The sequence below is a fragment of the Lygodium microphyllum genome, chromosome 30 (genome assembly GCF_053477565.2).
Source record: "Lygodium microphyllum isolate KBCC chromosome 30, Lygodium_microphyllum_v1.1.10, whole genome shotgun sequence".
In the NCBI taxonomy this organism is placed as follows: domain Eukaryota; kingdom Viridiplantae; phylum Streptophyta; class Polypodiopsida; order Schizaeales; family Lygodiaceae; genus Lygodium; species Lygodium microphyllum.
Genome location: NC_141164.1, coordinates 51,477,592 through 51,505,549, shown reverse-complemented (window position 1 = coordinate 51,505,549; position 27,958 = coordinate 51,477,592). Strand labels below are relative to the sequence as shown.

Genomic DNA, 27,958 nt, shown 5'->3' with positions numbered 1-27,958 from the left:
GCTCCTTCATGCTCCTCCTTAGGTGAGTAAACCATTTAAAATATGACTAGGTAAGTAAACCATTTAAAATATGACTAGCTAGGCAAGGACTCGCATGACTCATACCTACGGCATAGGAAAGGAGCAATGCATATTAAGGCTATGGCGAGCATGAAGTGCGCACAGACCACTTTCTTGTCGACCAGAGACCGGCCCGCACCTCCATGGACTTGCCATCAACCTGCTCCTCTTCTTTCATGGAAAGACAGTCATTCTTTGCAGCAATTCCGTCTCCTATCGAGGAATTCCCGCGGGCTAGCCTCCTCTCACTATCCAGCATTGTCATGTGCTGCTGTCGCTGCACTTGAAGATGGAGTGTCCAAGACGGATGCAGAGTACATGCAGATGTGCGTGAGCTTAGCCAGACAAGCCCTAGGCCACACCTCCCCCAACCCCATGGTTGGGTGCGTCATTGTAAAGGACGGGCACGTTATTGGCAGAGGCTTTCATCCCAAAGCAGGAGAGCCACATGCTGAGGTTGATGTTTCTTGCTCGAAACCTATGCAACTACTTGGAGCTATGAAGGCTATAAGGTGCACATATTCTATGAATCCCTTGGCATTGATTCTCTCTGGTATCCTTGGTGATCTTTGATCTTTAATACATTTGGTTGATTTAAAAATTGACAATATAAAGGTGGTCTTAAAAAGTGGAACTGTTTTCCTACTTCAAGAGTTTTATATAGTTTTTTGTTCTTTTTGAATAGATATAACATTGTTTTGATGAGTTGCATGACACTTGTACTTAATCTCTGAAAGATAACTCATACAAGGAAATGTTGGAAGGCAACTCTCTAAGGAGATCACTAGAAGTCTCCAAGACCGAGATATGTATCTAATGCTCCCAAATCTTGACAGCAAAGCAAGAGCAATTGTTTAGCATATAACAAAGATGAATAGTTAGATTGGGTGTGTTTAGGTTACGACAGAAGCACTAGTACATGGTCCTAGATCCATATTGGAACTCTAAAGTTTCCAATCTCTTAGTCTTAGGAGTATTGTTAGCTCACGAGTGAGTTTGGTATATGTTCTAGTGGGCTGGACATTTTAGAGTACTTTAGGTATTTTTTAGTGGTCATTATGGTGATTATTTTAGCATCTTATGTTGGCCGACCAGCATTAAATGCTGGCCAACCTGATCACTTTATTGACACTATTTGTCCTATTTATTTGGGCTCCTCCTCCACATTTAGTCATTTATCACTTGCAGATCTAGTGCATGCCTTGTTGGAGAGTGGGAGTAGGTACTAGTGTCCATTTAGCTAGTGATTCATTGTTGTACACGACTATCTTGTGTTTGGTATATGGATTCCTTTTCTCAAGCACATCTCTCAATTCTTTTTTGCAATGTTCTTGTATTTTCTCTTTCCTTTCTTTTCTGTCTTAGGTTTGATAGTTTATTTCAGCATTCTTTCAAGCCTCCATTGTTGTATCTGCTTTTGACATGGTATTAGATTTTAGGATCTACCCACCTCTTGTTGTTCTTTGTTGGCTACAGGTCTTCCACTGTTGATTATTAATCTTCTCTTGTCCTTTGCAGATTAGATGACCTATATTTGCTGCAAATTGTTATGTTCCTAGTCTCTATAGTCTGTGTTTATTGCATTAAATGCTCCTATAGCTTGCGTTTTAACCATCATCATCTATGTTTTCAGTCTGATCAACTTTTGCCACCTTGGGCGGCTCTTGATTGGCAGGTGACTCATAGTTACTCCTCAAGAAACTTGTGTTTTCAAGTTCTGTTGTTGGTATAGTGCTGGGTGAGTCTTTGTTTGCTATTTTCTTTCTAATTCTCTTGATTTTAGCATTTGTTTTTATATTAGCTTATTCTATGCTACGTATGAATTCCAGTTAGTGCAATTTGTGTTATGCTTTGGTTGTACTCTCTCTCTCTTTCTCTTTCTTTTCTTTTCCTTTATTTTCTCTTCTTATTCTCTCTAGATGACTCCTCGCTACTCTATTGATGACAAACTTCATGGCCCTAATTACCTAACCTAAAGTGCTGTTATGAAAGCATGGTTTGTGTAGACGTGGTTATGGTACGTTGTTTTTGGAGCTTTTGAGTGTCTTGAGCACCCCACTTCTCTTCCGGTTGATTTCGACGAGGATAACTATGAGGAAGTTGCGCTCACATGGGATAACAATGATGCCCATATATATTCTGCTCTTCTTCATTGTATCTAAAGCTCTTCCAATGGTCACCTCTATAGGACAGCTTCAACAATATGGGTGAAGATTCAAATGTTATACAAGGCTCCTTCGACGATGCGTGTTGTTACTCTTTATGGACAGCTCCAGCAGATGAAGTTTGAGTCGAAGGATACTGTTTAATCATTCTTACTTCGTGTTACACAGGTATAGGACTAGCTTCGATACATGCAGTCCACCCTTCTAGACGCTCATCTTATGGGGACTGTGCTCTATAAGCTCTCTTTGGAGTTTGATGAAGTGGCCAATGCTTTGTGGGCCCAGATGTCATCAACACCAGTGAGCTTTACCTATATGTCCTCCATGCTACTCGAGTATGAGGCACCTTTGCAGTTATGAGGAAGGCTTCCATCCCAATATGGTGGCTCCAATAAGGCCTTTGCAGCTTCACAGAGAGGTGACAAGAAGCAAAAGTCAAAGGGTCAATCGTATCATTGTGGTAAGAAGAGACATTTACGTAAGGATTGCAAAGAGTTAGCGGCTTTGAGGAAGAAGAAGAAGAAGAAGCAGCAGTAGGATACAAACTTCTCCGTTGAGTCATCTGTCTCCTCTGACTCCGACTCGGATTCTCAAGCCAGGGCCAAGGCCAAGGTATCATTGTGATAAGAAGAGACATTTACGCAAGGATTGCAAAGAGTTAGCGGCTTTGAGGAAGAAGAAGAAGCAGCAGCAGTAGGATACAAACTTCTTCATTGAGTCATCTGCCTCCTCTGACTCCGACTCGGATTCTCAAGCCAGGGCCAAGGCCAAGGTATGGAAATGATCATCTTCTTTAGTTCGAGCGAAGGGTTTGGTAACTCTTCTTTTGCTTCCTAGTGCAAGTGATACGGTCATCTCTCACGATTCTCTAGTGCCAGAGAGGGAGTGTCAAAGGGTAAAGAGGTAGGGTAGGTGAGTCTCATCTATATAGGTATACAAGGGCACAGGTTCTAGAGAGGGACTTCCTTGATGCATCGATCAAATTCTAGAAGGTTTTGAAATCTTGGAGCTGGGATTGACTTCTAGGTTCATGATGGGCTCATAGTAGTTAGGAGTTTTGGAAACAACAAGGTATGAAACGGGTTTTAAACAAGTTTTCTATAATATTAATTTTTAGAAAACGTCTAAAAAACGTTTCTTACCTACATAGTAAAAATTATGGATTATAGAATACATATATATGAAATACTCAAATAAGTAATTCTACCTATCCATTATCTATATAACCAATGATCAAATTGTACACTGTGAGCATGAAAACAATATCAAACCATTAAGAAAATAGGTGTTATTGACCATTTGTAAATCACATTTCAATTTATAGCTATTGACATCCTTATCAATGATTGTCAGCATAATATTTAAAAGGAAACATTAAATAATATTTTAAAGCAAGGATAAAAGTAGCAAACACGAATAAAATCATAGAAGTAACAAAGTGTCAAACAAGTCCAAAGCCTCATGAACCTTGTTAAATATTGAATACAAAAATGAATTATGGAAACTACTAAAAGTCAATCCTAAGTCCTAGAGAATGTATCATGAGTCATAACTGATATTGAATGGCCTTCTCATCCTCCTTCTCGTCACTCTTGTTACTAGAGTTGGAGCTCTCAAGTAGATTCTCATCAATAGCTACAACAATACTTGTGCGAGTTGTATTACGAGTATGAGCTGTTGTATCTATAGCTTGAAGAGGCATTATAAGTTTCTCATAAGTTCGCGGAGTGTAAATTGTTCACAAAATGTTTGGAAGGGTTGTAGCCTATCACAATTCAGGAATTCCAAGGTTTTAGGTAGAAGGCATGATTGCAAGGGGAAAGATGTTACTTTTTGACGCTTTCACAAGGGAAAAATGTGTTTTTATGATAGCGTATACTCTTTTGGGCCAAAACGTCACTTTCCACCCAATGATATTTTTTTGATGTATAAGAAACGCCTCAAAATGTAAGAAACATTTCTTACCCATTTTGTATGTTTCCTACCTTAGGAAACACGTTTCCATGCAACTATGGATGGGATGTTACTTGATAAAGAGTGGGATTGGCTCCTAGTCCGCCGAGTTTACACGAGGGGACACTTTGGTGGTCTTGGCCAAAGGTGGGGAATCCATATTCATGTATGCTTAGAGGTATTTTTGACAGAATGATTATGTATGCCATTGTGAGGCATTAATGAGAGACATAGAGAGGTGCTATGGTTCTTCTCTATTTTCAGGTTTTGGTACGATCAATATCGACAATGAGGTTCTCTCTGAGGCACCTTGGTGGTGGCTTGACCACCCACTACTTGGGTATCCATGGTCCTATTTTGGTGGTCTTTGTTGTATGGAATATGATGAGTCATTATCATTGTATCATTGTATTGTATCGGATCACCCATGATTTGAGAGAGGGTGTTAGCAATATAGTCAGCTCATGAGCAAGTCTAGCCAGTGTTCCAGTGGGCTGGACATTTTAGAGTATTTTAGGTTTTTTTTAGTGATCACCATGGTGATTATTTTAGCATTTTGTGCTGGCCAACTTGATTTGTCCTATCTATTCGAGCTCCTGCTCCACATTCAGCCATTCATCACTTGTAGATCTAGTGCATGCCTTGGAGAGAGGGAGCCGGTGCTAGTGCCTACTCAACCAGTGACTCACTGTTGTATGTGATTGTCTTGTGTTTGGTATATGGATTCCATTTCCCTAGCATATCTTTGAGTTCTTCTTTGCAGTGTTCTTGTGTTTTCTCTTTTCTGTCTCTTATGTCTTGTGTTCAACAATTTATTTTAGCATTCTTTCATGCTGCCATTGATGTATCCACTTTTGACACATAGAATCTACAAAAAATCAAGCAACCACAAAGGAAGGATGGGGATCCCTCCCTCAAGCTACCGATAGGGGAATTAATATGAAGCTGATTCTGCTTAAAACCATACTCATCGAAAGCAACTGTCCACAAGTAGAATGCACTCCTCAAAAAATTGAACATTGGATCTTGTAAAGTTGAAAAGAGATCCAAGTTTGACCCCAAACATGCATGGTTGTCAATCTCCTCTTGTAAGGAAATCAAAATGCAGCTCATTATTAGCATGTCCAGTCATCTCCTTGTTGTGTCCTACACTAAGTTAGTGAGAGACATTAGGAGCTTTGTTGAGGTTCAATCATTTTGGTCATTTCTGGTCTTTTTATCTGTCATTCCTACTTTTGGGCCCTGTCCATGTTTTTGGCCCAAGACACAGTTCTAGATCATTGTAGTTCAATCTTGCCTATATATAGGCTTCACCTAAAAGTTGGCCAACATCACTTCAGCTACATCTGTAGCACATGCAGGGGCTGAACATTGTATGAGCTTCTCTTCATCATTCAACTGAGTTTCTCAATGTCTTCTATCTTGCCTTCAATGTTTCTCTTTCTGTTTGCATTCAGTCTCTTCCACTGCCCCTCTCACATGCTATCATCACCTTGACCTTTGCAAGACAGCCTGCATAACATTGTTTCCAGCCCTTCATCTTGATTTACTGGTTCTTCATGTGACCTAGGCAGCTCCTTTTCGGGTGCTTTTTAAGGCAAGTACACCCTGCATATGCTGTGTACTCTTGGTGGACATCCTCTTGTCGAAAAAAGTGCATTACACATTCAACCTTCATTAGCCTATTTTAAACAACCTCAAAACTCAAAATGCCATAATGTTTTTGTGTCACATAAGCAAACCCACAAACTTTGGTTGGTTCCTCATCTATACTTATATGGGCAGCATAGTCACTTGCTCATCTTGATTAGTCTAATCTACCTTCATCCATTAGCTGGTGCCTACATCCCACTAATGTTATGAGGGCGACAAGAACTTGGCAAGGACAAGGATTGTTGCTTCACAACTTACAAGGAATTAACTTGAAAAAGAACTCGATTCTTTATTGTACGAAGAGGAATTGCAACAATATACTTCTTGATACAAGATTAATATAATGGTCTTTATAACAAGGCTAGATTCTCGATACAAGATTAATATAATGGTCTTTATAACAAGGCTAGATTCTTGATACAAGACTAGATCAAGTACGAGACAAGACAAGATAAGAATTGGAGATACATGGCTTGAACTCGAACTAGAGAGGACTCACCTCACAGGAGCCTCACAATTGGTGTTGGCAAAACCGAAGGGCTTGTAGCCCAAGACCCCCTACTTATACTAGAGTTGAGGAGGTTAAGGGCTTCTAGATGATGACATCATCAACAACATAAGCATTACTGACATAAGCAATGTTGATGTAAGCATTGATGCAAAATCTTTCAAAGAATCTTCTAGGACCTTCTTAGAACTTTCTGGAATCTTTTAGAGGTTTCTAGAAGATCTTAGATTTCTTGGTGCCCATGACATTACCCCCTCCTTTAGCGACGAGTTCTAGAAGGAATGGTGGGGTTTCTTGATAAGACTCTTGGCTTCAACGGATGTTGTTGATGAAACTCCTTTACTTAGTAGGCACTCGACGAAGGCTAGAGGCCCCTGTGAGCAGATATGTTAGCTCATATGTGAGTCTGTGCGTGCTAGATTGGGTTGGGCATATCTCAGCTATTTTAGACATTTTTATTGTGCATTATTTGTGGCATTTTAGGACATTTTGATGCCAGTTGGCCTAATGCTGGCCACCCAATTGTTATTTATGGCATATTTGTTACCTATATATTCTATGCCCCTCCTCCTCAGTCAGTGTATTTCATTCCGTGGGGATCTTGGTGGAGAGAGGAGCCAGTGTAGTGCCTGTGCAGCCAGTGACTCATTGTTGTACGCAACTATCTCATATCTTGGTATATGGATTCCATTTTCCGAGCAGTCTTCTGTGTTTTCTTCTTTTGCAGCGTTCTTCTTTTCTCTTAGTCTGGTGTTCAGCAGTCTACTTTAGCATACCTATACGCTTCCATTGCTGCATCCACTTTTGGCATGGTATCAAACTGCATGATCTATGCTCTTGCTGATGCTTTTATGCTAATTACAGGTCTGTTTTCCCTCTTCTTATCAGGCGACTACTGTTGCCTGCTATTCAGCCCGTCTGTGGTCCACTGCAGCCTGCATTTTCTGCACAGCAATCAGCGTTGTCAGCCTGTGTCAGCATCCTACCCTGTTTTTTGTAAGTTTGCTGCATTTATTGCTTAATTCAGTTTGTGTTTTGGTTTTTTGACCTTGATTGCTGGCTGGGTGATTGTGAATATAGGTCGTTTTGGTTGTTTCTGGCAATTTTTGGTTGTATTTTTAACTTCTTGCAGCAATCACCCTCATCTTCTGATAAGATTTTGGTTTCCACTGTGTGTGAACTCTCATTTTGTGCAGTCTTTGTTGTTGGTTTGGTTGTATTCTCTCTTTGTATACCTTCTCTCCTCCATCTTCTCTTCCTATCCTCTCTAGATGTCTCCTCCATGCACTTCTACTAATAAGTTACATTGCCTTGACTATCTAACTTGGAGTGCTGTTATGAAAGCTTGGTTTGTGCAAAAGCGGTTATGGTATATTGTTTGTGGTGCTATTCCGTGTCCTCAGTGTCCTTTTCTAGTTCTAGACTATTTTGATGAGGACAACCATGAGGAAGCTGTGCTTACATGGGATATGGATGATATGCGTGGCTATTTTGTCCTCCTTTGATGTATTTCTAAAGAAGTTCTATTGACGGTTACCTCTTACAAGACATCTGCAGAAGTATGGTCGAAGCTTCAAATGTTGTACAAGTTACCTTTCATCATGTGTGTAGTGACACTTTATGGACAACTCCAACAAATGAAGTTCAAGCCTAAGGATACTATTTAGTCATTTTTGCTCTATGTTACACAAGTACAGAACCAACTTCAACACATGCAGTTTGCTTTTCCAGAGGCATATCTTGTTGTTAGAAGTGGTGTAGCAATGGAAGCATAGACAAGTGCTAAAATAAACTGCTGAACACAAGACAAAAGAGAAAGAAAGAGAAGAACACTTCAAAAGAAGAAAACTCAAAGATGTGCTTGGGAAATGGAATCCATATACCAAACATGAGAATGATGCGTACAATAGTGAGTCATTGGCTCCCTCTCTCCATAGAACCTGTAGGTGATGATATGTTTGAATGAGGAGGGAGTTGGATGTATAAAGAAGAAAACAATGCAAAAAATAGGGGGAGTTCGGCCAGCATAAAATGCCCCAAATAAGCATCATAATAACTGTATAAAATGCTTAAATAACCTAGCCATGCCCGGCATAGGTTAGACTCACACATGAGCTGTTTGGATTGCTAACATTCTCTCTCAAATCATGGGTGATTTGATACAATACAAGGATACAATGATAAGGCTAATCATAGTCTATACAACAATGAATCACCAGACTAGAATCATGGATACCCAAGCAGTGGGTGATCAAGTCATCACCAAGGTGTCTCGGAGGGAACCTAATACTCGTACTAGAACTTGAAAAATAGAAAAGTCATAATAGATCTCTGTCTCTATCAACAATGCCTTGCAGTATATAAGACTATCCTATAAAAAATGCCTATGGACATATGTGACCATGGATTCCCCGCTTGTTGCCAGAACGCCAAAGTGTCTCCTCATGTGAGCTCAGACTAGGAGCCAATTCCACTCTCAGCTCATCATGAACTTGGATGTCAATCCTAGCTCTAGGGTTTGAACTTGCCAGACTTCAGTTGATGTGTCAAGGATGTCCCTATGTGGAACCTGTGCACCTGTATACCTGTATAGATGAAGTTCATCGATTCCATCTCACCACCCTTTCACACTTTCTCTTTGACATTGAAGAGTCATGAGGAATGACCGCATTACTTGGACTAGAAAGCAGTAGAGGAAGGGGCTACCAAGTCTTTCCCATGGTCTGAAGAAATGGACCCCTGTCGTGCCTTAGACTTCTCCTTGGCTGGAGGATGTAAGTCGGAGTTTGAGGAAGAGGATAACTTGTCGGAGGCTATTGCATCCCACTTCTTCTTCCTCTCCTTCTTCTTTTGTAAGGCTACTAACTCCTTGCAGCCCTTTTGCAAGTGTCTCTTCTTGCCACAATGGTAACATTGGGCCTTCGACTTTTTCCTGTCATCTATCTTTGAAGTTGCAAAAGCTTCACCCGATCCTCCATAACGAGACGGAAGCCTCCCTTGGAAATGCAAAGATGCCTCATGCTCAAGTAGCATATGTGTGAAGCTCACAGGTGTAGACAATGTTTGCGCCCTCAAAGCATTCATCACTCCATCAAACTCCAAGGGAGCTTGTAGAGTAATGTTCTTACGATATGTGCCTCTAGAAGGGTAGATTGCATGTGTTGAAGTTGGTCCTGTACATGTTTAACATGGAGCAAAAAGGATTGAATGGTGTCTTTAGGCTCAAACTGTATTTGCTGAAGCTATCCATAAAGGGTCACTATACACATGGGGAAAGGTGCCTCGTACAATATCTAAAGCTTCGACCATACTTCGGGAGATGCCTTGCAGGAGGTAACCGTCAGGAAAACTTATTTAGAAATACATTGAAGAAGAGCTGAATAGGCACGCGCATCATCCATATTCCATGTAAGCACAGCTTTCTCATGGTTGTCCTCATCAAACTCTTCGAGAAGTGGAAAAGGACGCTGATGAGGACGGAGAATAGCTCCACAAACAATGCACCATTAACTGCTTATGCACAATCTAGGCTTTCATGGCAGCACTGCATGTTAGATAGTCAGGTCCATGTAACTTATCATCAATAGAAGTGCATGAAGGAGCCACATGAAGAGGATATGAAGAGAAGATAGAGAATAGAAGGTGTACAGAGAGAGAACATAGCCAAACCAACAGCAAAGACTTCACAAAATGAGAATTCACATGCAGTGTAACAAAAAATCTGATTAGAAATGAAGGGCAATTGCTGCAAAATGAGGAAAAAGTAGTCAAAAACTGCCAAAATTAGCAAAATGGCCTGTAAAAACAGTCGCCCAGCCACGGTTAGGGGCATATAATGCAAAATGCAGCAAATTGACTGGTACAGGCTTTAATCCAAGTGCAAGCTGAAAACACAGGCAGCAGCTGAGTACACACATGCTGAAAACAACCAGCAGCAGGTTGCCTAATCAGCAAATGGAAGGGGAAGACATGAAATCAGCAAAAAAGTCATAGCAGGAAATGAAAGCTTGCAATTCGATACCATATCAAAAGTGGTGCAGCAACGGAAGCATAGACAATTGCTGAAATAAATTGCTGAACACAAGACAAAAGAGAAAGAAAGAGAAGAACATTGCAAAAGAAGAGAACTCAGAGATGTCCTTGGGAAATGGAATCCATATACCAAACATGAGAATGATGTCAGAGTGAAGCGGTGTGGAAGTGTATGACCAAGACTGAGAGTGAACAAAGAGAGGAGAGAGAGAGAAAGAGACAGTGGAATACAGAAAATCTGCAATGAAGAATGCTGTAAAAGGAAGGAGATATGTACACGGGCGCAGAGTGTATGTTTGTGTATGTCTCCACCTCGAAGATCTCACGGTCTATGAATCTTGAAGTATGTGCAGCAGTCTCCACGATCAGTAATATGGAAACTTGTGATCAGAGTATGTAAAAGTGTGTGGAGGTTGTGTAGTATAAATAGCCCAAAAAGAAATGCTAAAAATAATGCAGGTCAGGTTGGCTGCATAAAATGCAGCCAATTGCACACAAACTGTCCGACTACTCTTGTTGTGCATGTGGCACCTGTGATGACTGCAACCTGTTGTATGACCAGACTGCCACGTATTCTACAACCTTCTGCGATTGCACAGAAATTTGCCACGTGGATATCCTGCCTGCTCCACCACACAAAAGTGCTCTCGAATGCCTGTTTGACAGGAAATGCTTATGTACATAATCTATTTGATGAATGCATGTCCAGGGGATGATGATCTCTAACAAATGACGTGTACAACAGCGAGTCATCGGCTCCTAGGCACTGGCATCGGCTCCCTCCCTCCACAGAACCTGTAGGTGATGATATGACTGAATGAGAAGGGAGCCTAATATATAAAGAAGAAAACAATGCTAAAAATAGGGGCAGGTTGTCTAGCATAAAATGCCCCAAATAAGCATTATAATAACCATATAAAATGCCTAAATAACCTAGCTATGCTCTGCATAGGTTAGACTCACACTTGAGCTGTTTAGATTGCTAATACTTGTGGGGATCATATAAAATGTCCCAAATAAGCATCATAATAACCATATAAAACGCCTAAATAACCTAGCTATACTCGGCATAGGTTAGACTCACACATGAGCTGTTTAGATTGCTAATACTTGTGGGGACTATACTCTACAAGCTCCCCCCAGAGTTTGATGGAGTGGCCAATGCTTTGCAGGTGTAGACATCCTTGACCCCTATGAGTTTTACCCATATGTCCTCCATGTTGTTGGAGCATGAGGCATCTTTGCGTCTACATGGCAGGCTTCTGTCTCATTAATAGGTTCTGGTGAGGCTCTTGCAGCTTCTAAAAGGGGTGACAGGAAGAAGAATTCGAAGGCCCAATGTTATCATTGTGGTGAGAAGGGACACGGGCTGTAAAGAGTTAGTGGTAGTGGCTTCACGGAAGAAGAGGGAGAAGAAGAAGTAGGATCTAGATTGAGCCATCCTCTTCCTCAGACTCCGATTCAGATCCTCTAGCCCAGGCGAAGTCCAAGGGCTGGAAGGGATCCTCATTTTCCGATAGAGGGAAGGCAGCCCCTCCTGCTTTCTAGGATAGGTGATGCGGTCATCCCTCACGACTTTTTGGTGCCAGAGAGGGAGTGTGAGAGGGTGCTGAGATGGGGTAGGTGAACCTCATCTATACATGTATACAAGTGCATAGGTTTCAAAGAGAGACGTCCTTGACGCATTTACTGAAGTATGGTAGGTTCAAATCTTCAAGAGCTGGGATTGACATCTAGGTTTATGATGGGCTAGTATTTGATAGAGAGCAGGATTGGCTCCTTGTTTGAGGTCAGATGAGGGGCCACTTTGGTAGTTTGGCCAAGGCGCGGATTCCATGGTCACATATGTTTAGAGGCATTTCTCTCTTCTTCCATTTCCAACATTTGGTATCAAAGCTAGACACGTGGGTTCTATCTCTACACTGCTCAACTGGTACCACCTACGTAGAGTCCACTCAATCGACAAAGGAAAAGGAGCTACTCTTTTGGAGGGAGAGCTACTGTTTTGGAAGAGAAGTTACGATTTTGAAGGAGGTGCTACTACTGTTTTCAGCCTTCTCGTAGTTTGGTACATAGTCTTGCATGCAACTCTACACACATAGCCTTTCTTAGCCCTGCTCGTAATATTCTCAGTGTTGCTCGCCGTTTTCTTAGCCTTGCCAGCTATTTTCTACAGATCTAAGAAAAAATATAGGAACCCTAATTTTTTGAATTTGGGGGTTTTTGAAATTTTTTGCAATTTCTCATCCATCTTGCTTGACTCATGCCTAATTTCAAAGAAATTTGCAATTTCTCACACTCCATGGGGATTTTTGGTTGACTTTTTTAATTTCTAAAATTTCTCGAAATTTCTTTGAGAAAAGTTGGGGCTTTTGCCCAATTTGAGTTTCCGTGCACGAATCTCCATGAAAATTGCCAACAGTGCACAATTTCTTTGACATTGGTGTGAGAAATTTGAGGCTTTTCAGTTTTTTGGCTTTGGCACGCATCAAGAGGCAGATTTCAATTGTTGGTTAGTGTTGGCATGTGTCTCGAGGCAACATTTCTACAGAAATTTGGATCGTAAGGTATACATTTCTTCAATTTCTTTGAAATTTTGTGAAGAAATTTGGGGATTTTGCCCAACACGCGTTCCAAGGTAGATAACATGTAGTACAACAGTGTTCATTTGCGGTGATAGTCAGATTTGGCACATGAAAAATTGTTGAGACTTGGCATTAAATTGTTGTAAACTGTTTCCTTTGAGGCACGCATTTTGAGGCAAGTGTGGTACAACAGTGCATTGCTGTTATTTCTTGGGTGAATGTTGATTTGGGTGACATTGTGCGCACTTTGGCATTTGTGTGAGAGTTTGGTACTTGTTTTTATTAATACCATGGGGATTTTCGGTTTTCTGAGGAGTACACACCATACTTCAGCACTGAAGTATTTGGTTGTAAATTTTTGTCCATTATTGACAGCGTGGCATGTTAGGGAAATAATGATCAGAGTAGCGTTCTTGGTGTTGCAAAGGACTTATGGGACTATGTTACATGTGATTTGCAGTAAATAGGAGGTATTGCTCCTCAGACACCTTAGCGTAATGCTCGAGGACAAGAAGTTGATACTATTGCTACTGTTGCTGCCACCCCTCCTTCCCCTCCTATGAAGGATCAAAGGAAATAGGACTCGAAGGATGTACAAGTACTTTCCTTGATTGCCCTATAAGTGAAAAGGAAAATTATTTCTCACATTTGGTCTAAGGAGGAAGGTTGGTTTCAAAGTCTCTCTTTGGAACTTATGCACTTGTATATCTGTATAGATGAGGCTCAACTATCCCATCCCTCCACCCTCTCACTCTCTCTTTGGCATTGGAAAGTCGTGAGAGATGACCACATTACATGCACTAGAAAGTAGGAGGAGGGGCTATCAAGCCCTTCCCTCCTCGCAAGGTCTAAACAAGATCATCCTTTCCACCCCTTAACCTTAGCCTTGGCTTGAGGATCCAAGTCGGAGTCGGAGGAGGTGAATGACTCGGCGGAGAAGTCCATATCCTGGTTCTTCTTCTTTTTCTTTTTCTTCTTTCTTGAAGCCACTAACTCTTTACAATCCTTGTGCAAATATCTTTTCTTACCACAATGATAACATTAGGCCCTCGACTTCTTTTTCTTGTCTTCTCTCTTTGAAGCTACAAAGGTCTCACTGGAGCCACCATATTGGGATGAAGCCTCCCTTGTAATCGCAAAGATGCCTCATGCTCAAGCAACATGTAGGACATATGGGTGAACCACACTGGTGTCGATGATGGCCACTCCATCAAACTTCGGAGGGAGCTTGTAGAGCACAATCCCTACAAGATGAGCCTTTGGAAGGGTGGACTGCATGTGTCGAAGTTGGTCCTGTATCTATGTAACATGAGTCAAGAATGACTGAATAATATCATTCGGCTCAAACTTCATCTGTTGGAGTTGTCCATAAAGGGTAATAGCATGCATGGTTGAAGGAGCCTCGTACAACATCTAAAGCTTCACCCATAGCATTGAAGTTGTCCCGTAGGAGGTGACCGTTGAAAGAACTTCTTTAGAAACACAACGAAGAATAGCAGAATATGCACATGCATCATCGTTATCCCATGTGAGCACTTCTTCTTCATAGTTGTCCTCGTCGAAATTAGTTGGAAGAGGAGCGGGGTGCTCAAAATGCTCAAAAGCTCCAGAAACAATGTACCATAACCACTTCTGCACAAGCCATGCTTTCATAATAGCACTCTAGGTTAGGTATTCAAGGCCGTGAAGTTTGTCATTAGTAGAACTGCAAGGAGGAGCCATCTGGAGTGGATAGAAAGAGAAAATAAAGGAAAAGAAAAGGAGGAGAGAGAGAGAGTACAACCAAAGCACAACACAGACTACATTGATTGGAGCTCACACGTAATATAGAACAAGTTGATCACAAAAACAAATGCTAAAATCAAGAAAATTTGGAAGTAAATAGCAAACAAAGAGTTGCCTAGCATTGTATTAACAACAAAAATTGAAAACGTAGGTTTCTTAACGAGTAATCAGTAGTCACCTACCAATCAGGAGCCGCCGAGGGTAGCAGAAGTTCCTTGGATTGAAAACATAGATGTAGGAGCATTTAATGCAGTGAATGCAGATCGTAGAGGTTGGGAACAAGACGATTTGCAGCAGATATAGGTTGCTTGATCAACAGAGGACAGGAGAAGATCAACAATCAGGAGTGGAAGACATGTAATCAGCAAAAAACAGATGCAGGAGCGTAGATCCTGAAATGTCATACCATGTGAGAAGTAGATGCAGCAATGGAAGCATGAGAGAATGCTGAAATAAATTGCTGAACACAAGGCAGAAGAGAAAGGAAAGAAAAACACAACACTGCAAAAACTTAGAGATGTGCTCGAGAAATGGAATCCATATACCAAACACGAGACAGTTATGTACAATAGTGAGTCATTGGTTGAATAGGCACTGACACTAGCTCCCTCTCTTGAATAGGGCATGTAGTGGATCTACAAGTGATGAATAATTGAATGTGGAGGAGGAGCCCGAATAAATAGGACAAAATAGTGTTGGGAATAAAGGCCCTTGTGCCTTTAAATGTGCTTGGGTGTGAACACACCCTTAGCACTTGTACTTACACATATATATCTATCTAAAAACCTGAAGTGGTACACTCGTCATTGTACCTAAAAACGTGCACACTCTTTGCTCTACTCTCTCTCATACTCTCTGTCTCTCTGCGACTAAGGAACACCCATTGTCTCGATCTTCGTGCTTGACCCATCACTACAAACTGGTATCAGAGCGGGCAAGGAGTGTGCGCTTCTCGAGACGTCTGAAGTGTGCCGGGCTGCAGAAGGCGAGCAGGTCGTGAGGTTGTGGGCGACAGTTGCTGCAGGCGCGACAGGGCAGCTGACAGGTGAGCTCTATGCGGGCAGCAGACTAGGGCAGCTGACAGTCGATGGAAGTGTTGACTGTTAGAGATGAAGGCAGGTGTGGCTACCAGTAAGCGACGTTGCAGACCAGACGACGACGGGCACACGGGCACCAAACGTGCCACGCCAGCGACTAGGCATTAGCGCGTGGCGTCACGATATCGTGATGCTATGCGTCTACCACTGCAAACCTGAGGGCGTAATTTTTTGCCAAGATTTTGAACTCTTAAGCTAGTGTCATTATGAGTTTATTTTCCGTTGTGTGTTTCTTTTGTGTTTGCATTTGCATGACGCACGAGCACATATAGTTAGGCTAGGCACAATTTTTTTCAATGCATTCATAAATTTTGTGTGGAAGCATTGCTTGATTGATTGCATTGCATGGAACCTAATTTGCAAACTACACGAGTGATTGGGCACGAAGTTCTTTTCCAAAGCATATTTTCGATAAGGCCCAATGCATGGGAAAAACAAGCTCATACAAAAGATTCCATCTTGAAGACTTAAGGACATTGAGGATCATGAGATTTGACCTCAAGGAAAAGACTGAAAATGTCTCTATAGCCTCGATAATGGATATACTATTTGCACAAACAACTATGCAATGTTGCATACATTGACTTCAGACCATCACCATTGCAGTGTTATGGTGGATTGTATCTTGTTGTTGATGAGTTGTTGATGAGAAGAATTAGTTATGTGAAGTGAGGCATAGCAATGCTTCTTCAGGTCTATTTCCTATTGTGAAAGGGGAGGTTGAAATATTGATTAAAACATTGCTAGGTTTAGTATTCATTTCAATGAGGCCACATAAAGCTCTTTCCTCTCTCAAAACAACTTTCCGACCATATGATTTTCTTGTAAGATTCTATCATTTTCCAAAGATAGCATTGAGGATAAAGTACTAAGGAAAATGCCAATGAATAGGCTTTGATATCACACAAGAGCTGACCTTGTTTATGTTTGAAATACTAAAAAGACTATCCTCATAAGAGACATTGTGGATAGCCAATATGGTTGTTATTTGCTTGTGATTTAAGCTTTTTCCAAAAGGCAAGGCTGAGATCTGAGGGGGGAAAGAATCGACTTGCAGACAAAAATAGAGTACGAAGCAAGGTGTCAACATTGACGTCATAGTAGGGTATCAAAAAATAAAGCTTTCTGAAGCTTTTTGACGGGATGAAGCCGTCAATAAAGAACGTCGGGAACAAAAACGTCATGAAGCTTTAATTACACTGACAAAAGCATCAAGCTTTTGTGAGCTGCTAAGAAGTATAAGGAGGAAGACGTTCGACGAATTGGGGGGGAAGAGAAGAAGACGATGATCAAAGACAATGATTGAATAATTGGTGATGAAGTTGAAGTTGAGGACGATAGTAGAAGACGAAAGAAGCTGAAGGAAACGCAGAAGTCCAGGATGAGGCCACGATGCAGCTAAAGAAGCGGTCAAGGAGGATGAAAGCTCGGAGGAGGTAGAAAGCGATTGCTGCTGCGACAGAGATGAAGATAGGCACCGTCATTTGATCGTAAACACGTCGATGATTATGCTTTCTGGAGGAGTGCGGACGACGACGATATTGGCAACAACGATAACAACTAGTTGATAACGTTGACGAGGGAGGTAATAGTGCGGAAGCCTGCAGATGAAGCCAAAAGCTGATAATAAGGAACGAAGAAGAAGAGAAGGCCGAAAAACAATGACAAAGGTGCTGTGACGGAAGCTATTGAGAGGCAATCTTATCTCCAAATTTGGCTCGGAGGATGACGCAGGGTGACGAGAGGCGGCAACTGATGAGAGAAAGCATCGACGAGCTCTGTGATTTTGAAGAGCTTGGAGATGTTGACGTAGCTACGACTAAGAAGACGAAGGAGGAGGAATATTGCGTAATCGGCAGTTTGAGCTGGAACAAATGGAAGGGAGTACGTCGGCAAAAGTTGCTGTGATCGGAGTTATGGACGAGGAAGTTACAGCCGATTTGTCCTTGGACTTCAAAGATCGGAGTAGAAAGCCTTCGACGTGACTTGGCACTTGTTTCTTCTGGGAACTGTTCGGGAGAGATGGTCTTGCGACTCTCAAAGTTGTAACTCTCCCCCTCTCTCTCTCTGAGCTCCTTCTCGAATTGAAGCCTACCATGGAGCATTGAGTTTTTAAGGGCCTCTTCACTTCCTCCTCCATGTATCCACAACCTAGATGTGACGGAGGAGGACCTGCAGTTGCTGCTGCAAAGGAGATCCCTACGAGTTTTATGACCGAAAGACTTTCTCTCTACATTATGGAGCTTCTTTGACAAGCGATTGTGGCCGTTAGATTTTCCAAGAAGCTAGGCATCATGGGACTTCCCCATTGGACTTCTAGCTCTTGCTTACCACCAAATATTGAAGACAACCTTACTATCTATCTACCAAACCCACAAGTAATACTTTTCCTCTATTGTGCCCCGAGGTTTGTAAACTCCAACTTGAAAAAGCCCTTCCACACAGCCATTTGATATAATACTTGAAGGCTCAATTCATATGATCCTCTAGCATCATAAGAAAGCTTATGTTCTATTTAAATCTTCTTGAGCTTAACTTTGTATCCTTGATGTCATGGATTTCCTTATGTATTAACATCTTCAATCATCCATTTAAATGCTTATCCATGCCAATATTTCCTCTCTTAAAGACAAGAATCTTTGAATTTTAAAAAGTAGCTCAAAAGGACAGGTGAACTCTCCGCCTCACTATGTTCCTAATCAACAACAATCGAACATCTTCTTTATTATGGTCTTCAACATGTACAACAAGTATACATCCATGAATTTATCGTGAGTTCTCTTCATCTCACTTAGCGTCCCTGCGATGAGCGACATTCACAAAACTCCCCGTGTGAATCCCGTGCGACAATGGGACGACGGTCGGGCTGGCGACGTGACCCCTGACAGGTCACGGACCTGGACATGGGTCAACGGACCCCTTGTCACATCCTTTTTTTTTCAAATTTGAGTTTGCTTTTACCTCCTCTCCTCTAGCTGTTTGCGTGCGCAAGCACAGTGTGCAAATCTGTGCAGGTTCAGGCCCTGAAATTTGGGGCTTTTCTCGAATTTAGGGATCTCAATCCAGAATTGGATAATCTGACTCAGAAATTGCAAAGTGAGTGCACATTTGCCCGGGAATTTTGGGGCTTTTTACATTTTAGTGAAATTCTTTTAGTTTCACTGTGCACGCAGGACTTGGCAAATTTGGGGATTTGTCCAGATTTGGTGCGAGTAAGATGCAACAGTGATATCTGTCTCAGAAATTGCAGAATTTGTGACATTTTGTCCCTGACATTTGGGGCTTTTCATGTTCATGCACATATTGGGCTGAAATTTACCCAATTTCTCGACATTGATGCACATTGGACCCCATGCAATTTAGGGCTTTTGCAATTTAGGCAAAATCTGTGCAGCATTTGGTCATTTTATGTATATGCAGGTTCAATTCCATGCAATTTGGACATCAACACTTGGACTTGTTTGTACCTTGGTCACTAGGGTGACAGTTTGGGCCTGCATTTGCTGTTTTTTGGTCACATTTGGGCTGAAAATCATGGCTGGCAGCAGTGACAGCAGTAATCTCATGCACATAAAGAAGCTTGAAGGAGCACATAACTTTGCAGTTTGGCAAAAGCAGTGCTACAATATCATGTTGCAAAAGAAGTAGGCAAAGCCGATCAAAACACAAGGGACAAAGCCCATGGACATGGAACATGAAGATTGGGATGAGTTAAATGAGCTTGGATACTCAACCATTGAGCTATCAATTTCTGATGCCTTGCTGATTAATATTGAAGGTTTGGATTCTGCATATGCTATATGGACTCGATTGGAAGCACTGTATGCATAGAAGAGTGCTGCAAGCAAAGTGTATTGGCTGAAAAAGCTTATGGATTTGCGTATGAAAGAGGGTATAACAATGTTTACTCATTTGAGTAAGTTTAACTCCATTTTCAGCTAGTTGGTTGCCTTGAAGTTCTTGATTGATGAAGAATTTAAGGCTATGTTCTTGCTTTGTACTCTTCCCAGTTGGGATAATTTCAGGACTGCTATGAGCAATTCGAATGCGATTCTTTGTATGCTGATGTAGAGAGTGCTCTACTCATGGAAGAAATGAATCGGCAGAATAATGCATCCAGTAAGTCTTCTAGTGCTTTGCATACTAGGGGCAGATCACAGCGGAAATGCAAATCTGATAGCAAGGGACGCAATAAATCACGTGGCAAAGATGTTGAATGCCATCATTGTGGCAAGAAGGGTCACTTTAAAAACATGACTGCTACAAATGGAAGAAAGGGAAAGGAAAGGGCAAGAAGACAGATGATAGCAAAGAAGAGAAGAAGGACAGTCAACCTAAGAAGAGCAGTGTAAAAATTGAAGAGGTGAATATAGTCACTCATGACAGTGATAGTGGGAGTGACGTACTCTTTGTCTCTTCACACTTTGGTACACATGCTTTACTTGTGGATACAGATGATGACATGCATACTTGGATTCTCGATTCAGGTGCTTCCTTTCATGTCACCCCTCATCGAGAGTGGTTCTCTGCCTATACAAGGGGTTGACATGGTGTTGTTCATCTTGGGGACAACTATGCATGTGACATTGCAGGTATTGGCAATGTGCAGTTGCAGTTTCAGCATGGCTTTGTCTTTACACTTCAGCATGTATGGCACGTACCTCAGCTCAAGAAGAGCTTGATTAGCACAGGGCAGCTAGATGATGATGGCTTTCATACCACCTTTGGTGATGGAAAATGGAAGATCTGTAAGGGATCTAGAGTGATTGCCAGAGGTTACAAGAGTGATACTTAATATCCACTTCATGTATCTAGTGTGCGTGACCATGTTGTTGCCGTGACTGAGCAACCAAGCGTTTCTTGTGGCGTGGCCGGTTGGGACACATCAGTCAAATAGGAATGAAAGTGCTTTCTCATTTGGGTTACTTGCCTTGTCTTCGTTATGCTGATTTTGAGCATTGTGATCATTGTATTTATGGCAAACATGCACAGACGTCTCATAAGAAGTCTCTTTCATTGAAATCTTCTCCTCTAGAGTTAGTATATTCAGATGTATGTCAGATGCCAAGATTATCTTTAGGGGGAAATAAATATTTTGTCACCTTTGTTGATGATGCTACACAGAAGGTATGGGTTTACCCTATTCATAAAGTGCTTGACAAGTTTAAAAAATTCTTGGCATTGGCTGAAAATCAGACAGATAAGATACTTAAGTGTCTTCGCTCTGACAATGGTGGGGAATATGTGTCCAAGGCCTTTCAGGCATTTTGTGACAGCAAAGGGATAAAGAGAGAGCTCACTGTCCCTCATAATCCACCCCAAAATGGAGTTGCAGAGTCTATGAATCGGACCATACAAGATAAGGTCCGTACGATGCTGTCTCATGCTGCATTACCCCATGGTTTTTGGGCAGAGGTTGTTATGACAGCCGTTCACTTAATTAATCGGTCACCAAACAGGTCTTTGGGGGGGGGGGGGGAGTTCCCCAAGAAGCGTGGTCGGGCAAGCCACTTTTATATGCTCATCTGAAAGTGTTTGGCTGTGAGGCTTATGTGCACATTCGTAAAGAAAAACATAGCAAACTTGAGCCAAAGTCTTGTAAATGAATTTTTCTAGGATATGGTGACGAGGGTGAAATGGGGTATAGATTATGGGATCCCAAGAAAAGGAAAGTAGAACGCAGCAATGATGTTATCTTCCGGGAAGATCGCATGCATAAACAGCCCGAAAAGATTGAGGAGGTCTGTAGGGTTGTATTCCGGGAAGAAATACCTTTTGGACAGCAAAATGTACCTGCTGTACAACAGCAAATACCTGCTGTAAATGAACCTATAAATGCAAAAAATATTGTTGGAAATGATCAGCCAGCTATTGCCCATGATAATGAGCCACTACATGTACAAGAACAGCTAGGACAACAAGTTGTTAATGCTGATTTGCAGGCTGAAATGCCAGGATAGCAAGTTGAAAATGCTCAACAGCCAGCAAACAACGATCATTGGGTTAGGAGATCGTCTAGGGCTACTAGACAACTTGACAGATTTGTTCTTGGTGTAAACAATGTGGTTGATTATGTCATGTTGATAGACTGTGATGAACCATCTTGCTTCAAGGAAGCCATGGACGGACAAGACAACAAGAAATGGTATAAAGCCATGTTGTCGGAAATGGAATCACTTGAGAAAAATGGCACTTGGGACTTGGTGCAGTTACCTAAAGGGCAGAAAACACTTCTATGCAAATGGTTTTACAAAAGGAAGGTCACTTCTGGTTCCTCACCAAAGTACAAAGTAAGATTGGTTGCAAAGGGGTACAAGCAGGAGCATGGAATTGACTTTGATGAGATTTTCTCTCCTGTAGTCAAGATGACTACATTGAGAACCATTTTGGGCTTGGTTGCAAGTGAAGATATGGAGCTCATACAGATGGATGTAAAGACTGCATTTTTACATGGTGATCTGCATGAAGACATATATATGTAGCAGCCTGAAGGGTTTGTGGAAAAAGGGAAAGAAAGGATTTTATGCAAACTCAAAAGGAGTTTGTATGGGCTGAAACAAGCACCAAGAGAATCGTATCATAAGTTTGATACATTCATGCAGTCTCAAGGTTTCCATAGAAGTTAAGTGAATCACTGCTTGTACACCAAGAAGGCAGCATATGGCAGCCTGATTTTCTTGGTTTCGTATGTTGATGACATGTTGATTGCTGGCAAGGATACTCATGCCTTGGATTCACTGAAGCAAAGTCTTCATGGCAGCTTTGACACGAAGGATCTTGGTGATGCAGATCACATTCTTGGCATGTGAATACTCAGAGATAGATCAAAAGGCTCACTCTATCTATCTCAACAGGAGTATATCTCCAAGGTTTTGCAGCGTTTCAATATGGAGGGGGGGAAAACAATTGGGGCTTCATTGCCTCCATATATGAAACTCAGTGCAGAGGACATCTCTACATTTGATGATGAAAAGGCTGAAATGGCCAAGATACCATATGCTTCAGCTGTTGGCAGTTTGATGTATGCTATGGTTGCTACACGTCCTGACATTACCTTTGCAGTGGGAGTGGTTAGCAGATACATGGCAACCCCTGGCAAGAAGCATTGGGATGTAGTGAAAGGTATTATGAGATACCTCAAAGGCACAAAGGAGTTGTGCATCTGTTTTGGGAAGCAGAAGGTATCTGTTGTTGGCTTTACGGATGCAGACTATGCTGGTCTTGCGGACTGTAGAAAATCCACTTTTGGATATGTGTTTACTTTCACAAGAGAAGCAGTTTCTTGGATCTCCATGCTACAAAAGTGTGTTGTATTGTCTACTACAGAGGCAGAGTATGTGGCAGCCACTGAGGCATGCAAGGAGGCTTTATGGCTTTCACGTCTGGTGGGAGAGCTCGGCATCATAGAGTTACTTGTTCTCCATTGTGATAGTCAGAGTGCTATCATGCTAGCACGGAATCCTGTCTTTCACGCAAAGACAAAGCACATATAGGTGAAGTATCACTTTATTAGAGATATACTTGACAACAAGAGCATTGTGCTTGTCAAAGTGCATATAGATGATAACCCTACAGACCTTCTCACAAAGGGTCTTCTAGCAGAGCGGTTTGCTCTTTGCCGACAGATGATGGGAGTTGGATAGATATATGTATTTCAGCTTTGTACATACCTAGACTTAGTTGATTCTTTCTCCTCTTAAGGCACATTGCCTTTAGGTGGGAGATTGTTGGGAATAAAGGCTCTCGTGCCTTTAAATGTGCTCGGGTGTGAACACATCCTTAGCACTTGTACTTACACATATAAAATCTAAAGTGGTACACTACAGAGGCAGAGTATGTGGCAGCCATTGAGGCATGCAAGGAGGCTTTATGGCTTTTACGTCTGGTGGGAGAGCTCGGCATCATAGAGTTACCTGTTCTCCATTGTGATAGTCAGAGTGCTATCATGCTAGCACGGAATCCTGTCTTTCATGCAAAGACAAAGCACATATAGGTGAAGTATCACTTTATTAGAGATATACTTGACAACAAGAGCATTGTGCTTGTCAAAGTGCATATAGATGATAACCCTACAGACCTTCTCACAAAGGGTCTTCTAGCAGAGCGGTTTGCTCTTTGCCGACAGATGATGGGAGTTGGATAGATATATGTATTTCAGCTTTGTACATACCTAGACTTAGTTGATTCTTTCTCCTCTTAAGGCACATTGCCTTTAGGTGGGAGGTTGTTGGGAATAAAGGCCCTCGTGCCTTTAAATGTGCTCGGGTGTGAACACATCCTTAGCACTTGTACTTACACATATATATCTATCTAAAAATCTAAAGTGGTACACTACAGAGGCAGAGTATGTGGCTGCCACTGAGGCATGCAAGGAGGCTTTATGGCTTTCACTTCTGGAGGGAGAGCTCGGCATCACAGAGTTACCTGTTCTCCATTGTGATAGTCAGAGTGCTATCATGCTAGCACGGAATCCTGTCTTTCATGCAAAGACAAAGCACATATAGGTGAAGTACCACTTTATTAGAGATATACTTGACAGCAAGAGCATTGTGCTTGTCAAAGTGCATATAGATGATAACCCTGCAAACCTTCTCACAAAGGGTCTTCCAGCAGAGCGGTTTGCTCATTGCCGATAGACGATGGGAGTTGGATAGATATATGTATTTCAGCTTTGTACATACCTAGACTTAGTTGATTCTTTCTCCTCTTAAGGCACATTGCCTTTAGGTGGGAGGTTGTTGGGAATAAAGGCCCTCGTGCCTTTAAATGTGCTCGGGTGTGAACACATCCTTAGCACTTGTACTTACACATATATATCTATCTAAAAATCTAAAGTGGTACACTACAGAGGCAGAGTATGTGGCTGCCACTGAGGCATGCAAGGAGGCTTTATGGCTTTCACTTCTGGTGGGAGAGCTCGGCATCACAGAGTTACTTGTTCTCCATTGTGATAGTCAGAGTGCTATCATGCTAGCACGGAATCGTGTCTTTCATGCAAAGACAAAGCACATATAGGTGAAGTACCACTTTATTAGAGATATACTTGACAGCAAGAGCATTGTGCTTGTCAAAGTGCATATAGATGATAATCTTGCAGACCTTCTCACAAAGGGTCTTCCAGCAGAGCGGTTTGCTCATTGCCGACAGACGATGGGAGTTGGATAGATATATGTATTTCAGCTTTGTACATACCTAGACTTAGTTGATTCTTTCTCCTCTTAAGGCACATTGCCTTTAGGTGGGAGGTTGTTGGGAATAAAGGCCCTCGTGCCTTTAAATGTGCTCGGGTGTGAACACATCCTTAGCACTTGTACTTACACATATATATCTATCTAAAAATCTAAAGTGGTACACTTGTCATTGTACCTAAAAATGTGCACACTCTCTGCTCTGCTCTGTCTCACACTCTCTGTCTCTTCGCGACTAAGGAACACCCGCTGTCTCGATCTTCATGCCTGACCCGTCACTGCAAATAGTGCCAGTAATGTGATTAGGTTGGCTAGCATAAAATGCTAAATTAATTACCATAATGACTACTAAAAAATACCTTAATACTCTAAAATGTCCATCCCATTGGAACACATGCCAGAATCACTTATGAGCTGACTATATAGTTAACACTATGAGAGATTGGGAACTTTAGAGTTCCAACATGGATCTTGGACCATGTATTAGTGCCTTTGTTGTGACCTAAACACACCCAATCTAACTATTCCTCTTTGTTATATGCTAGACAATTGCTCTTGCTATGTTGTCAAGATTTAGGGGCATTAGATACATGTCTCAGTCTTGGGGACTTCCAGTGATGTGTTTAGAGGGCTACCTTTCAGCATTTCCTTGTGTGATCTTTCAAAGATTGAGTGCAAGTGTTATGCAACTCATCCAAGAAAATATTATATCTATTCAAGAATTGTAAAGTATTTAAAAATCTTGAAGTAGGGATATAAGAGAAAAACAGTACCACTTTTAGGACCACCATTATATTGCCAAATTTTAAAACCAACCAAATATGTTAAAGATCACCAAGGATACTAGAGAGAATCAATGGCAAGGGATTCATAGGATACGAGCCACCTTATAGCCTTCATAGTTCTAGGTACTTGTGTTGGTTACAATGTGTCCAACTTAAATATCCTTACAACATTTGCTCACAAATTCTATTGTTTATCTTCTTAGAAAATTTCATAGTTTTTGGCATTTTTTAAAGAGTGTGCTCACCACAAGCAATTACTCTTGTTACAGGTGTTTGCATTAAGGGAAGCTGGAACAAATTCAAAGGGAGCTACAGCATATGTCAGCTTGGAACCGTGTAATCATTTTGGCAGAACACCACCTTGTACACATGCACTCATTCAAGCTTGTGTTAAGCGTGTTGTAATGGGTATGCTTGATCCAAATCCCATTGTTGCTGGAAAAGGAGTCGAGGCTCTAACAAGAGCAGGTATAGAAGTTATAATTGGGGTGGAAGAAGCATCCTGCAAATCCCTTAATGAGGCCTATATTCACCGAATGCTCTTTAAAAGGCCCTTCACGACTCTTAGGTATCTCAATTTATCAACATGAGGTCATATTTCACAAAGCAGTTGCAAAGAAGGGATTTGAGTTTAAATGTATATAGCAGATTCAGTTGCATGAAGCATTGCCAGTTTAATGATAACAATTGCTGAATGCTCAGGTTTTCAACTTCACTGGATGGGGCCTTCTTGGGGGCTGTCTCCATTGACAGTGTCAAAGGTAGCTATTTTTCCAAACTGCTCCAACAAAACGATGCAGTCATTCTACCAGATGCTGTGCTTTCTGATGATCCAGTACTGGTTTCAGCAGAACCTGGTTCAAAACAACCAATTCGGATTATACTTACTGATAGCTTTATATTCCCACTAAATTTAAGTGTGTTTGACACCTCTATTTCACCGACCATTGTGATTGCTAGTGAGCATGCCATATTGGCTGATTCAGAGAGTAAAAGTGAGCGGGCAGGACAGTTGATGGAGTCTTTATTGCAGCAGCGAGGGGTTGAGGTGATGGCAGTAAAGGAACTGGCTCTTGACTCTGTGCTTGACATTTGCTATGAGCGAGGCCTTTGTTCAGTGCTTCTGGATTCTAGGAGCTTAGAATTGTCAGGCTTCGGAAACTCTCTTGGTAGGAAGGCTCTGGAAGAGAAAGTGGTGCAGAAACTTGTGGTGGCAATCTCACCTGTTATCTGTGGAAACACCAAAGCTGGTCCAGGATTTGTGGTTGACAATGGGTTGCTTCATCTAGAAAGGGTAAGCACTACAATGTCAGGTCTTGATGTAATAATTGAAGGATACATACCACAGTGATGTTTTGTTGTTTGAATGCCAAAAACTGGTAGAAGTATCATACATACTGAACTCTGGTGCAGTGTTTGAGCATATTCAGCAGCTCTTTACGGGGATGCTTATGCATTTATTTGAATTAGCCAGCCATATTTGCCATTTCAGAAATATTTCCATGCAGGGAGAAACAAACTGTGTTGTCCCTAAGAAGCTTCCTTCTTGATGATGCATTGTGATTTGGGCAGTAGTAACAGGAAACATGCTTGAATCTCCAGATGCTATTATAATTAATCATATAAAATTCAAATTTCTTTGCATGATGGGGAGAATCTACTGGTCTTGAATGGAGCAAATGGGACTTGTCACTACAAAGTGCAGTGACCACAGCTTGGATACTTTGTCAGAGAGTACCTTGTAAATGCGGTTGCTCTTATGAAGCATGCAGAGGGTTTAAATGAGACATTGTTGTTTCCAGGAATTTCATGATTCAATTTAGAACCAGCCTGTGAGTATGAAGCACTCCTGATTTTGGATGGGACTACAAATATGAAAGCTTGGATAATATTGAGTAGAGACTTTGATAATGTTATTAGTAAATCTGAAGTGATGTAACATGCAAGAAATCCACAAGTCAGTTTCTGCTGAGAGTACATTGCTTCGTGGATCTTGTGCCATTTTTGGTCTGCCCCTGCCAGGCCTTAGTTCTTTTTGTTTTTTGTTTTGTTTGTTTGTTTGTTTGTAAATGGAAGATTCATTCTTACAAAAGGAAGAAAAAAATTGTATTGGTTACAATTCTAAGTGTAATTAGTGGTGATGTGAC

General features: G+C 41.5%; 1 protein-coding gene across 1 annotated transcript; it reads left to right on the top strand.

Moving 5' to 3' along the window:
* The first annotated feature begins 70 nt into the window (after positions 1–70).
* LOC148009838 (Cytidine/deoxycytidylate deaminase family protein) lies at positions 71–27,958 on the top strand. Its single transcript, XM_087673302.1, has 3 exons — positions 71–516; positions 26,081–26,379; positions 26,514–27,958. The coding sequence occupies exons 1-3, from the start codon at positions 127–129 to the stop codon at positions 27,160–27,162; spliced, it is 1,338 nt and encodes a 445-aa protein (XP_087529428.1). The 5' UTR covers positions 71–126; the 3' UTR covers positions 27,163–27,958.

What these genes read in the sequence shown, in the direction of transcription:
- LOC148009838 (XM_087673302.1), top strand. Translation starts at nt 127, where the DNA reads ATGCATATTAAGGCTATGGCGAGCATGAAGTGCGCACAGACCACTTTC. An exon ending in CAGGAGAGCCACATGCTGAG is followed by an intron (nt 517 to 26,080) that starts GTTGATGTTTCT and finishes CTCTTGTTACAG; the next exon opens with GTGTTTGCATTAAGGGAAGC. An exon ending in AGGCCCTTCACGACTCTTAG is followed by an intron (nt 26,380 to 26,513) that starts GTATCTCAATTT and finishes CTGAATGCTCAG; the next exon opens with GTTTTCAACTTCACTGGATG.